At 51.1% G+C, this 13,838-nt stretch overlaps 1 protein-coding gene across 1 annotated transcript in view; it reads left to right on the top strand.

The window, feature by feature from the left end:
* The first annotated feature begins 1,518 nt into the window (after positions 1-1,518).
* The window catches only part of GMCL1 (germ cell-less 1, spermatogenesis associated), a 318,745-nt gene continuing 306,425 nt past the window's right edge, over positions 1,519-13,838 (top strand). The window contains exon 1 of the mRNA XM_086943476.1: positions 1,519-1,894. Coding sequence (XP_086799602.1) covers positions 1,743-1,894 — 152 coding nt within the window. The 5' untranslated portion in view covers positions 1,519-1,742. The remainder of the gene's footprint in view (positions 1,895-13,838) is intronic.

Raw genomic sequence — 13,838 nt, 5'->3', positions numbered from 1 at the left:
CTGCAGGAGAGAGCAGGCATTATGTTATGTTTGGCTATTGAAATCCCATAAACGTGCAACACCAATTGACAATTTTTATGTCCTGTATATGTCTCTCTTTTCTTTTTCCTTCCTTTTTTATATCCTTTGAGCATCTTAACTGTCAACTAAATAATTTCATGATTTATGTAACGCATGTGTTTTGAAGGTTTTTTAACTAATTTGTGTGCATACTTTTACCCCCGGCTCCCAGTGAGCGTTTTTTTTAATGAATTAACTGTATTTACATATGTATGAATATCTTTTTTTTAAATAAAAAATTAATTACATGACTGTTTAAGTGTATTAGTTTAGGATTTGCCGTAGTGGGTTTAACAACTAGGTTGGCCAAGATACCTATTTGTGGGTTTTCTTGAGTAAAGATCAGCTCACCAAGGGAAATAGCCTTTTTTTCTCGCATCAGTGCACATGCATTAAAGCTGGAGGAAGCTTGAATGTAACCTGACCCCAGAACACTGGGCCACGGCGCCGCCTCAGCAGCTGCTGTGAGGAGGAGGCCGCAGGCTGCATGACAAGTGCCTGAGAGAGTGAGCGCAGGTAAAGTGTATTTATCCCAATTTAACTAAGTAAACATTATTTGTGCCACAAATAATGTGTTCATTGCCTATAAGACTAGTAGACTGTGCAACTTACTCTTTTAATATACAATTCAGTTACTCAGTGTGAGTCTTTTTTTAAAATAACTTACAGCTTGCTGCGGCTGGGCTGGACTGTGAGTGTGCCTCTCCTGCCCTTCGATTACTGGTGCTTTGCTGAAGCTCTAAGATCTTATTAGTGTTTCTTGTTGCTCAAATGGGTGTAATGTCTAATATGTATTTCTTTCCCTGGTCTTCATTGCTTAATTTTGCTTGTGACAAAGTGTCACTCATAGTTGTTGAAATGTCACTCATAATGACACTGAAATTATGAAAATGTCACACATAGCGATTTGAAACCTTGGCAGCTATGCCTTTAGGCTGAAGATTCTCCAAACGCCGCCAAAAATGTTGTAAATAACGAAGTCCTTGAGCCAGGTACATTTAACAAGCTGGATTTAATTAAGCTTAGTTCCAGGTTAAGTTCCAAGTATTTGAGTATAAGATAAGAATAACCCCACCCGGAATGGCCTCCCTGCCACTCAGCCTGCCTGCCATCAACTGCCACTCCACACACCAGCCAGGCACCCAAGATTCTATGATGACATCAGGCATTCCAAAACCCACACCAGCTGAGCAGCAGGGAAGTCGCACAAGCTAAGTATAACAAAATGTAAATCTAATAGATTTTCCGGTACAGTTACATTTTTCTCTAGTAAATTGTCTAGCATATCTTGTGCGATTTTAGGGAATTTAGCTTCTTTTAGTCTGAGCTTCTATCATGTTGAACTACACCACGTCTGACGCGTTCTTCGACTTTTTAAAACGGGTCTTTCTTTCCTTTCCATTACCCGATTCAGCCAATCGTAAACAAGCTTCTCGGTTGCCATGGCGCGGTGTGGGCCTCGCGAGGCTGTCATTCAGTCGCGCGGGCCGGAAGTTTTGGTTGTTATGGCTGAGAGCACGGAGTTCTATTAAAGAACTCGTGGGAGAGCTAAACCGAGGTGGATAGGGGGTTTTCTGGGCCGCCGTGGCGGGCCGGGTCCGGCTTCCGGAAGTTGGAAGCATGGACTGCGCGTGACGGGCCGGACCCGGCGCGGGACGCGTTCTCTGTAACCGATAGGAGCAATGGGGGCACTGGGTAGCCGAATGCGGCCTCCCCGGGCTCAGGAACAGGAGGCTACTTGCCGGTGTAGGAAGAGAAAGCGGGGCCTGGAACGACAGTGCCCATGCGAAAGTGACAGCGAGGACGACGGGGAGCTGCTTGACACCCCGCGGAGGTAAGCACACCTTAGCGTGTGAGCTTCTATATTTTCACTGCCTTCAGTTACAGCCTAAACACTAGTAGACAAGGGATATGGCAAATGTTTTCTCGAAGGATCAGAGCTCTGCCAGTCACGACCTCGCATACCCACAGTTTACCGCGCTCCAGAGGTAATACCTGCTTTCGCTGGAGGACACAGTCGCCACGTGAGAGTGCTTCCTTGAGGTCAGAATCCCAAACACGCCCCCTTATAAATACATAACGCTTCAAATATTAGAATCATGTTCCTAGACCCCCAGGAAACTCCAATGAGAACTTCTAAATTACACATATTAGCGCCCATCAACCCTCTGCCTCTCAATGGTTTGACGTCAAAAATTCGATTAATTAAGACATTGACCTGTTAGTGAATGGAGGGCAGTTTGTTCTCAGATGTAGATTGACTCTAACATAGTAACAACATACAGTAACATCCCATGACAAGATGGGCAAGTCACCAAGTTCCTTAAGTAATGCCAATTAAGACGCTACATTCGTAGTTCCTTTACTAAAAAGTAAACATATTGCAAGTAGGCAAAGAAGCAAGCCCAGCTCTAGGATTATGAGGCAATGAAGAATCGTGGGCGGCAAATGAAGGTTCATTGGGAACTGGCAAACACATCATCAAAGGTTTTTGGAAACTTTTTTTTAACCTCTTTTTATTGAGATCGTAAATACACTGTCTTAGTAAACCTTTACAGTCACAGGTAGGTCATGCAATTCCGATTGCTTTGCATGCGGCAAAATAGTAGTGTCAAGGTGGTTCTTGTTGTATTAAGAAACAACTAAGAAATAACACTAATAATCACATACATAGAGTCATGTTTACATTATTAACTTAAAGGCTGGACTATAGATGTGATGGTTTATTGAGAAATATGTGAACTAGTAGAATTGTTTGTATCCGAACAATGGACCTCCGACTCTGCCTCCGATGTGACTTCAACATTTGGGGAAGCACAACATGGATCATCCCAGAACAGCGGATTATTTGTGTTAAGTAGAGATGATCCTACTTGAACTGCCAGTGTGTGGCTGGTAATCACTAAAAAGGAAGCTACGTTACGGATACACCACGAGTTTCTGATACCTTAACCTCCGAATCTCTTCTCTCAGATTGTCGTTTGTTTTGTATCTCATTAGCTACCAAGACAGTAGCAGCTTGTTGGACAGGCCACAGGGAAGGCCGCTCTCCCCCAGCCCGACCCGGCTTCAGCCCGGTCCCGCAGGAGCCCCACACCACTCTTGCACGGCCTCCGTCCCCTCAGGGACCCCTGCCCTCGAGTATGTCAACCTCGTGGGCCCGATCCACTGCCCGTCTACGCGCCCATCCCGGGGCGCCATCTTGGACACTCCACCACGTGGCCGCCTGGCCTCCGGCCGACCTCAACCCTGGGCCTGGCCAGGCCTCAGACATCCCGGCACCACCCTCCACCCAGGAGGTGAGCGGGCTACTTGGCAAGTCAATGGGAGAAAGAGGTGTCGATGGCTCTCCCCCGCCAAGTGCCGCTCACCCATCGCCTCCCCGGGCACTGGCTCCACCTCCCTGCTGTGTGTCTGGACTCCCTCATCCCGGACCCCCCGACCTCCAAGTGCGAGGGTCCGGACATCAAAGCACACCAGCCCTATAACTGGGGCAGCTCCAGAGCAGGAAGGCAGTTGTATCTTGGAGTCGAGAGACGTAAAGAAGAACTCATCCTGGACGGACTACTGGCGCTGCCGTAGCTCTGTCTTGTGCACCATCGTCCTGCCTGTTGGCGCTGCCACAGCCTTCGTAATCTTCATCACCTTCATCGTCGTCGGGACCTGCTGGCGTGGCCGCGGACCGTTGTAACCGCCATCTTCACCGGGACCTGCAGGCTCCGCCGCGGACCGTCGTTTTCCTTCGTCCATCTCGGGACCTGCCTGGCTCCGCCGCGGCCCGATCATCTAGAACGCCGAGCTCGAGGATTGAGAGCTATTTTCCACTCATTGGTAACAAAGACTGTCCCGCTACCCCTTTCCTAAGCCAGAGACTAGAACCGAGGGGACCCCTGAGTCCAGACCTCCTTGTATCCATCATCGTAACCTAAGAATTGCATATAAAGTCTCGTTAACCTTCAAACTTGTGTGGTGTCCGTCTGTGGGGGGGAAGTTACTTCTCTGTACAGTCGTTGGAGACGGCTCTCCCCGGAGACCTCTCCCCGTAATCTCGGCCGACCCTCCCGGTCCGTCTAACATTGGTGGCCAGCGGCGCGATCCGAATCACCGCATAAACGTACAGAGAGTAGCTCACCCCACGACGAAGTCACAATGACCACGAAAGAAAGCGGATCAACCGAGAAATTCCAAATGGAGAAATTGGAGGAGTACAGCCATCGTGAACTAAAACAATTCTGCATCGAACTGGGTATCGCTACCACCGGACTGAGTACCAAGGACGATTTTAAGCATGCCCTAGAATCTTGGGCAGAGACCGGGGCTGCCGGAACCCCTGATCAAAGCACCGCAGAAAAAACGACCACGGCCCCTGAAGGACAAAGAACGGGTCTCTCGCAAGACGAGATCCAGGAAAGAGAAAGAACCCGACTACACGAGCTGGAAATGGCCCGACTCAAAATGGACGTTGAACTTAAGTTGGCCGAACAAAAAATCAACTTAGAGCACCTGCGTCTCCGAGAAGAAAGAGAGGAGAAACAGAGACAAAGGGAGCTTGAGGAAAAGAAACTAGCGTACGAACACGAACGGAACCTAGCCGAGATCAACCTACGCAAGCAGAATAAAGAAGCAGGGGTGCCAGAGCGACCCCCCACCCCAGGGGCCACTGAGAAAAAGGTACACATCCCCAAGGATGTTGTCCGAGAATATTTCAGAGAAGACGACATCCAGCAATGGTTTAAGGCCTATGAAATCGCTATGACTGCACACCGGATCGATAGAAGCGACTGGGGAGCCGGTCTATGGGGAAGATTCCTCAATGAGGGCCGCGACACCCTGCTACAGCTCCCGGACCACCAGATGACCTCCTACGACCATATGAAAGCGGCACTCCTCACCCTCTATGGCCTCACACCCGAGATGTACCGTCAGAGGTTCCGAGACTGCACCCGCATCCCGGGTACAACTTGGGTGGACTATGTAACATACTTTAGCCGAGCCTTCGAGGGCTGGATCAAAGGAAGCAACGTCACGACCTACGAGCAACTATTTAATCTGATGGTATGGGAGCATCTGTCGAACAATTGCTTCATTGAACTCCGCCAGCACCTCCTCGACAGCAAGTTAACGGATCCCCGGCAGCTCGCAGCCGAAGCTGACCGGTGGGAGATCACCAGAGTAGGCCGGAATGGGTCCTACGAACAGAACCGGAACAACAATGGTCAGCACCGACCCAGAGGAGGAGGAGGGGGCCAAGGGCGAGGAAGAGACAACGCCCCGGTCACCCCCGCTACCAGCACCACCCCCCCGGCCAACCGGGGCAGCACCCCAGCGCGGCCGGGGTACAGAGCCAATGTCACGTGTCACCGATGTCAACGAGTCGGCCACTATGCGAACGACCCAAGCTGCCCGCAGTACCAGAGCCCAAGACCCCGCCAAGTGGCCGCTGCAGCCCTAGGGGAAGAACAGATCTCCGAGGAGCAGGAAGAATACGAACAAGAGCATCAAGAGTGGGAGCCAGCCGCCATGGCTCTAGCCTGCTTAGGGGGGAAAGACATGGTCCCGCGGGTCCCCCTACCCGCTAACACCCAGAAGTACAGCCAATGGGTGGGCATCAATGGACGCCAGGCCGAAGCCCTTCGTGACACCGGGGCCAGTGTAACAGCCGTCCGCTGTCACCTGGTGGCCCCAGAACAATATCTACCGAACATTCTCTGCCCTGTACGATCAGCCGATAACTCGGAAAGCCTGTGCCGGATGGCCTGCGTCCCCTTCGAATGGGGGGGGGTCTCCGGCATGTTGAAAGTAACGGTCCGAGACGATGCCCCCGTAGACTGCCTCCTGGGCAATGACCTTGAAAGCTCTCCGTGGGCCGCCGTGGAGCGAAGAGAACACCTGGGGATGTTGGGCGTCCCGGACTGGGCATGCGTCACCACCCGTTCCATGGCCGCCCGTGCCAATCACCGCCCAGAAGAACCCGAATGGCCGGCGCCACCGCCTCCGGTCGCCCCAGCCGAAAACACCGACCGTGACATTCCCTCCGAACCAGCTCAACCTACCGACCTCGCTAACCTCGACCAGTGGCCTCAAGAGGGGGGGCCCACGCAAGAACAATTTCGCCAAGAACAGAAGACCTGTCCCTCCCTCGAGGGACTCCGCCAGCAAGCGCTCGCCCAAAGCGCAGGGGATACCTCCGGAACTCATTGGGTCTACTGGGACAATGATCTGCTGTACAGCGAGCAAAGAATCGCCGAGCTGGGGAGCAACCGAGTACTAGTGTTGCCCCTCCGTTTTAGAGACTTCCTGTTAAACCTGGCCCACGATGTCCCCCTGGCAGGACACCTGGGACAAGATAAAACCTACAGTCGCCTAGTGACCCACTTCTTCTGGCCCAAAATGAGGAACGATGTGCACCAGCATTGCCGATCTTGCCCCACGTGCCAAGCCAGTGGGAAGAGCGGCCGCAAGCTAAAAGCTCCCCTACAACCTTTTCCTGTGGTCACTACCCCGTTTGAGAGAGTCGGAATAGACATTGTGGGGCCCCTGGACCCACGCACAAAACAAGGCCATCGATTCATCTTGGTGCTGGTGGACCACGCCACCCGCTACCCTGAGGCTGTCCCTCTGCGGACTGTGACCGCCCCGGTAGTCGGCCGGGCCCTGATGGGGATCTTCTCCCGTGTGGGCTTCCCCCGAGAAGTCGTCAGCGACAGAGGCACGAACTTTATTTCCAAATACATGAAGTCCCTCTGGCAACAGTGCGGGGTCACCTACCGATTCACGACCCCCTATCACCCTCAAGGGAACGGACTCGTTGAGCGGTTCAACCGCACGCTAAAGGGGATGATCGGGGGGTTGGAAGAGCCCCTCCGTCGCCAGTGGGATGTGCTGCTGCCGTGCCTCCTCTTCGCGTATCGAGAGGTCCCCCAGAAATCCCTGGGCTTCAGCCCATTTGAACTGCTGTATGGACACCCAGTGCGAGGGCCACTCAGTCTCGTCAAAGAAGGCTAGGAGCTGCCTCCATCAAAGAATCCTCCAGATGTCTTCCGGTATCCCTTAACCCTCCGCAACCAGACCCGGCGGTTCCGGGAACTAGCAAAAGCCAATCTAGAGGCCAGTCAAGAGGACATGAAAAAGTGGTATGACCGGAATGCCTCATCCATTGAATTTGAACCTGGGCAACAGGTATGGGTGATGTCCCCCACCGAGCCATGTGCACTACAAGACAAATGGACGGGGCCCTTCAAGGTAATCGAGCGCAAGGGCCCTGCCACCTATCTCATCGACATGGAGTCCTCCCGGAACCCACTCCGGGTCCTCCACGCTAACAGACTGAAGCCCCACTTTGTGCGTACAGAACTCAGCCTCCTGATGGCCACAGACACTGGGGCGGAAGAAGACTCCGAGCCCCTCCCTGACCTCCTACGGACTCGGGACCAAGACGGCTCCGTGGATGGGGTCCGACTCTCGGAGACCCTCACCGGAGAGCAACGTCAGGAATGTCAAGCTCTCCTCTCCCAGTTCGCCAGCCTGTTCTCCCTCACCCCAGGTGTCACTTCCTGGTGTGTGCACGATGTAGATACGGGGGACAGCCCCCCTATCCGCCACCGGGCCTACCGCGTGCCAGATCGGGTACGAGCCTGCATCCAGGAAGAAGTAGCCAAGATGCTCACACTTGGGGTCATCGAGGCGTCGGACAGCCCCTGGGCCAGCCCTGTCGTACTGGTCCCCAAAGCGGCCACCCCCGGCACCACCCCGGAACTGCGGTTCTGTGTCGACTACCGGGGCTTGAACGCGGTCACCCGAACAGACGCACATCCCATCCCCCGGGCAGATGAACTGATCGACCGCATGGGAGCTGCTCGCTACCTCAGTATCTTCGACCTGACGGCGGGCTACTGGCAGATCGGCCTCACACCCCGGGCACAAGAACGTTCTGCCTTTTCCACACCCGATGGCCATTACCATTTCACCGTCATGCCCTTCGGCATGAAGAACGCTCCAGCGACATTCCAACGGCTCGTCAATCAGGTCCTGGCGGGGCTCGAAGAATTCAGCGCCGCCTACCTAGACGACATCGCTGTGTACAGCCACCATTGGTCCGAGCACCTCCACCACCTCCGAGCAGTGCTGCAAGCCTTACAGCGGGCTGGCCTCACGATCAAGGCCAGCAAATGTCAAATTGGACAAGGATCTGTAACCTACCTCGGGCACCAGGTGGGAAGCGGGCTGGTGGCTCCTCTGCAGCTAAAAATTGCCGCCATCCAGTCATGGCAGTCCCCCGTCACACAGACCGAGGTACGAGCCTTCCTGGGCCTCACAGGCTACTACCGAAGGTTCGTGAAAGACTATGGTACTATAGTGGGACCCCTCACAGAACTCACGTCGAAAAACCAGCCAAAGAAAGTCAACTGGACCCCAGAGTGTCAAGCTGCCTTTGAACAATTGAAAGCCGCCATGTGCTCCGCCCCGGTGCTCCAGGCCCCCGACTACAGCCGGGAGTTCATCGTTCAGACGGATGCCTCTGACCATGGCATTGGGGCAGTCCTGTCCCAAGTGAACACCGAAGGCCTGGATCAACCGGTGGCCTTCATTAGCAGACGACTCCTACCGCGAGAACAGCGCTGGAGCACCATAGAGCGGGAGGCCTTCGCTGTGGTATGGGCTCTCAAGAAGCTCCGGCCCTACCTGTTTGGCACACACTTTCGGGTACAGACCGATCACCGACCCCTGCAGTGGCTGATGCAGATGCGGGGGGAAAACCCGAAGTTACTACGCTGGTCCATCTCCCTACAAGGGATGGACTTCACAGTCGAACACCGGCCTGGGCCAGATCACGCCAACGCGGATGGCCTGTCCCGGTTCTTCCGCCTCGACGAGGAGAGTCCCCAAGAGGATGGGTAACTCTCCCCGCCTTCAGCTGGGGGGGACGCATGTTGGACAGGCCACAGGGAAGGCCGCTCTCCCCCAGCCCGACCCGGCTTCAGCCCGGTCCCGCAGGAACCCCACACCACTCTTGCACGGCCTCCGTCCCCTCAGGGACCCCTGCCCTCGAGTATGTCAACCTCGTGGGCCCGATCCACTGCCCGTCTACGCGCCCATCCCGGGGCGCCATCTTGGACACTCCACCACGTGGCCGCCTGGCCTCCGGCCGACCTCAACCCTGGGCCTGGCCAGGCCTGAGACATCCCGGCACCACCCTCCACCCAGGAGGTGAGCGGGCTACTTGGCAAGTCAATGGGAGAAAGAGGTGTCGATGGCTCTCCCCCGCCAAGTGCCGCTCACCCATCGCCTCCCCGGGCACTGGCTCCACCTCCCTGCTGTGTGTCTGGACTCCCTCATCCCGGACCCCCCGACCTCCAAGTGCGAGGGTCCGGACATCAAAGCACACCAGCCCTATAACTGGGGCAGCTCCAGAGCAGGAAGGCAGTTGTATCTTGGAGTCGAGAGACGTAAAGAAGAACTCATCCTGGACGGACTACTGGCGCTGCCGTAGCTCTGTCTTGTGCACCATCGTCCTGCCTGTTGGCGCTGCCACAGCCTTCGTAATCTTCATCACCTTCATCGTCGTCGGGACCTGCTGGCGTGGCCGCGGACCGTTGTAACCGCCATCTTCACCGGGACCTGCAGGCTCCGCCGCGGACCGTCGTTTTCCTTCGTCCATCTCGGGACCTGCCTGGCTCCGCCGCGGCCCGATCATCTAGAACGCCGAGCTCGAGGATTGAGAGCTATTTTCCACTCATTGGTAACAAAGACTGTCCCGCTACCCCTTTCCTAAGCCAGAGACTAGAACCGAGGGGACCCCTGAGTCCAGACCTCCTTGTATCCATCATCGTAACCTAAGAATTGCATATAAAGTCTCGTTAACCTTCAAACTTGTGTGGTGTCCGTCTGTGGGGGGGAAGTTACTTCTCTGTACAGTCGTTGGAGACGGCTCTCCCCGGAGACCTCTCCCCGTAATCTCGGCCGACCCTCCCGGTCCGTCTAACACAGCTCTAGCACTCTTAAGCTAGTGTCTGGTTCATATACTTGTAGAAAAGTTGTTTCTGGTTTTGTTTCTTCCTATGCATTTAGCGATGCTGTTGAAATTGTGGAGCCTGAAGGTCTGTTATATTCTTTAAAATTTCGAGCTAGTTAGTCCCTTGCCTCTTTTGGTGAAGAATAGGTAAGTGCCATCTAACATAACTTTTAATTTAGCAGGAAACAGAGCAAATTGTAGATCCTCCTCTCTGAGCTCCTTTTTCACTGACAGGAAGGAGTTCCTTTTAGACTGCACAGCTTTGGTGTAATCCTGGAACATTGACGCTGAGGCTTTTTGCAGGAATATGCAGTAATATGCTTCTATAGTGCCTGAATCAACCCCCAAAGGGGGATCTCTGCGCTGCGGACACGGCTACAGGGTTAGCTGAGGAGCACAATCAAAACAGTCTTCAGGTGCTTCCTGAACTGGAGATGATCCGAACACAGTCTTAGATCAATAGGAAGCTGATTCCAGTAGAGGGGGGGCCAGGTGGGAGAAAGCTTTACTACCCAGCCTGGCTCGTCTGACTCTGGGAACTGCAAGCAGGGATTTTGTTCCTGAGCGAAGGGCTCTGGGGGGCACATAGGGAATGAATTTCTATGTGAGGTACGCAGGGCCGATATTGTGTAGGGCCTTATGCATTGTGCAGCAGATTTTGAATTTCACCCGCATTCAAACTGGAAGCCAATGCAGTTGGCGAAGGAGTGGAAGGAAATATGTTTTGGGGGGCATTTAAGACCAGGTGTGCTGCAGTTTTCTGGATCACCTGCAATCTACATAACGAGGACTTGTTGGCTGAGACTAGTAGTGCATTGCAGTAGTCTAGGCGGCTCAGTACAAGGGTTTGCATCAGAGTTTTATGCATGGAATCCGGCAGCAAAGGAAAGGCCCGGCGCAGGAGACCTGCCTGGGTTCTTCCTCTGTGTGCTGTGGGCAGGCCATCTTCACAGCAGTTACAGCGTGATGTGCCAGCTAGGCTGTTAGCATCATGGGTGTGCTGGGCCCGGCTCCGGTGTTAACATTGCTCCAAATCAGCAGCTTCTCACATCGGGTATCCACTTGTCTGCACCTACCTCTCTACAGCTCTAGTAGGGCTCCCTTGCTATCATAGTGGATCTACCTCTTTTATTTAAGGAGGATTAATCGGGGATTAGGAGGGCCGGCCCGGGGGCTAAGGCTCTCGTTTCTTGCCTCATGTGCAGTTTTAGCAATGACAGCAAAATACCTTTAATTATGATGAAACAAATGGTATGACCATTACTAATGTCCTATGGTCAGTGCCCATTTTCACTATGAGTAAAAGTAGTAGGCACAAAAGCAGACCACACTCCATATACAGAGCGCAACTAAAGGTGGTGCCCAGGGTTTACAGTGTTATTCTAAAGAAACAGCTGTTCTCATTGGTATCATTCATAAATAAATTACAATAGTCAGTGAAATCACTGCACTGAATGCCAAAGTTAATTTTGCAACATATGACTAACACTCAAGAATTGCAGGGATAAAACTTTATCCACATTTGTAAACCAAATTATATTATACATTTGCATATGCTTGAAAACATAATTGTCTTTATGACCAAACCGAAACCACAACCAAAGCGTAGTGAAGAAAGAGTGACCATATTGAACAGCCTTATGTGTTTACTACAGACAACTTTATATAATATTCCTTAATGCTCCAACTATTGAAATAGGGTTTACCATTCAGTTGTCAACGACATTTCGACCCTCTGACAGATATCGGGGTCTCAAAAGGACAGTATGATAAAGGGACATCTGAGGGCCCGACGCATAGATACAGAATGAGCTAATCCCAAACAGATACGTTTAGCCCAAGATAAGTGTGTACACCAGAGACAAAGTGGATAAGAAGTATAAACTCAATCAGGGATGGGCTGTAAACACCTGAGAAGTGGAGTTGCGAATGAATCGACAGCTGCAAAATCCTATCCCTGGTGGTGCCAGAGGGGCAGGCCTTAGATATCCAGCCAGTATACAAGACCCCGTGGGGTCCGATGTAAAGAAGGCTCTCCGCACAATCCAGACCATCTGTGAGATTATAGGGGGCAAATTACCTGTACCTGCTAGATACAGTCCTGCCCAAAGATAACCACAAGAAGAGGAATTTTAGTTACACAGCACGCCTGAAGTGCATGAGCTGTGAAGTCAGGGGTAGCATAATTTCCCAGCAAATCATAAATAGTAAAACAAATGTTTGTGTTTATGATCATAATAATAATTCCCCTAGTAGCTGAGGTTTCAACACTTGCATGTCCGAGCAATGATGTCATGGCTATGATTAATTTCTTTTCCATAATTAATTGAAAATATATTAACACTGTGCTCATGAAAATGCTGGAACGTATTATGTAGTATTGTTTTCTAAACACATTTTACTTTTTCAAAAAGAAAAATATAAACACTACTTAATACATAACATTATGGAGCTCTAGTGACATTTGCAAACCACTCGACTGCATGGCATGTCATGAGAACACTACATTGGCATTGTAGAATAAGGGCTCTGTGAAGTAAAAGCTTCTCCTGCATAGGTACACATCGTCTCCGTCCTATTGCTTTCAGTTTTAGGTCCCGCATGCAGCAAAAAAAGTGTTTCTTCCTGTTACTCCAGGTTGCCAGCTATGAGTGACAGCTGGAATTCAAAAGCTGTGAGCTTACAAGAAGGCAAGGCATATGTACATGACTTGTTGGAAAAGGTAAGAACGTGTGCTCACAGACCTGTGTGGTAATGGGGAAATGTCTACAGTTGTGTGGAGCCTCATTCTACCACAGTTTACTTTTTTTTAGAAACATTTTTGCCAGCTCATCACTTCACATTCCTGGAGAATTAAAAAAAATGCAAACCGTTAATGTACAAAACTTTTTAATTTCCTTTCTAGAAGTATACAAAGTTTCCCATTGTTTATCCACCACATATACACACCTACATCCTTCCCTCCCCATATACAGTCATGCACGCACACATTTTTATCTCATTGTGGCACAGAAGTGTCACTGTTACACTTTCCACGTTGAATTTGAAACTTTTGTTTGTATAAACTTTTGAAAACATTGAATAGAGTTTACCAGAATATTGATAACCTACTAGAATGCATATGTGGTTACAGCCATGAAGTTTGGTGAACCTTGGATTTCTTGTTTTCAAAGATTATTTTTTCAAATCCGTTTTGGCACTAATCACATTAAAGCACAGGTTTCTCAAAACTGTTTGCATCAAATTTCACAAAAAGTGTAGTTAACATTTAATCTACTTGGCTCACATCTACATTCAAAAATGGTAACAACCTCTAATGTTTTGAGTACAAACACTTTAGACTAGTTCAGATCGCCTATAATGTAGGTAAGCACAAAGAGAACAAGTTCGTAATCAAACGGTATTTGAATTGAATAAACATTACGCAGGCAGCACCTTACTAATTTAGGTTCTTCAGGGCATGTTGCTATGTGGTGAAAGTGAAAGCCGCTGGAACAAAGTTGATTGTGCCCCTCATTACATTTGTCCCATTAATTCCAGTGGGCTGGGTAACAGCACTCCTACATTTGGGGTGGGTTATAAAGTACAGCTCCCTCCTTGGGAAACATATTTTCAGTGCAGGGGGAAAAAGTGTGTAATTGCACAAGGGTCTGCATTGCCCCAGTGTGGGCATCTCCGCTACGTATAACTCAATACAGTGGGAATAGTTATATAGCCTATGCATGGTACAGTTTTCTAATTGGACTTCTAGGAATGTTGTGAATTT

The sequence above is a fragment of the Lissotriton vulgaris genome, chromosome 11 (genome assembly GCF_964263255.1).
Source record: "Lissotriton vulgaris chromosome 11, aLisVul1.2, whole genome shotgun sequence".
Lineage (NCBI taxonomy): Eukaryota > Metazoa > Chordata > Amphibia > Caudata > Salamandridae > Lissotriton > Lissotriton vulgaris.
The sequence above is the reverse complement of the archived record's forward strand: the minus strand, read 5'-3'. Positions and strand labels throughout refer to the sequence as shown.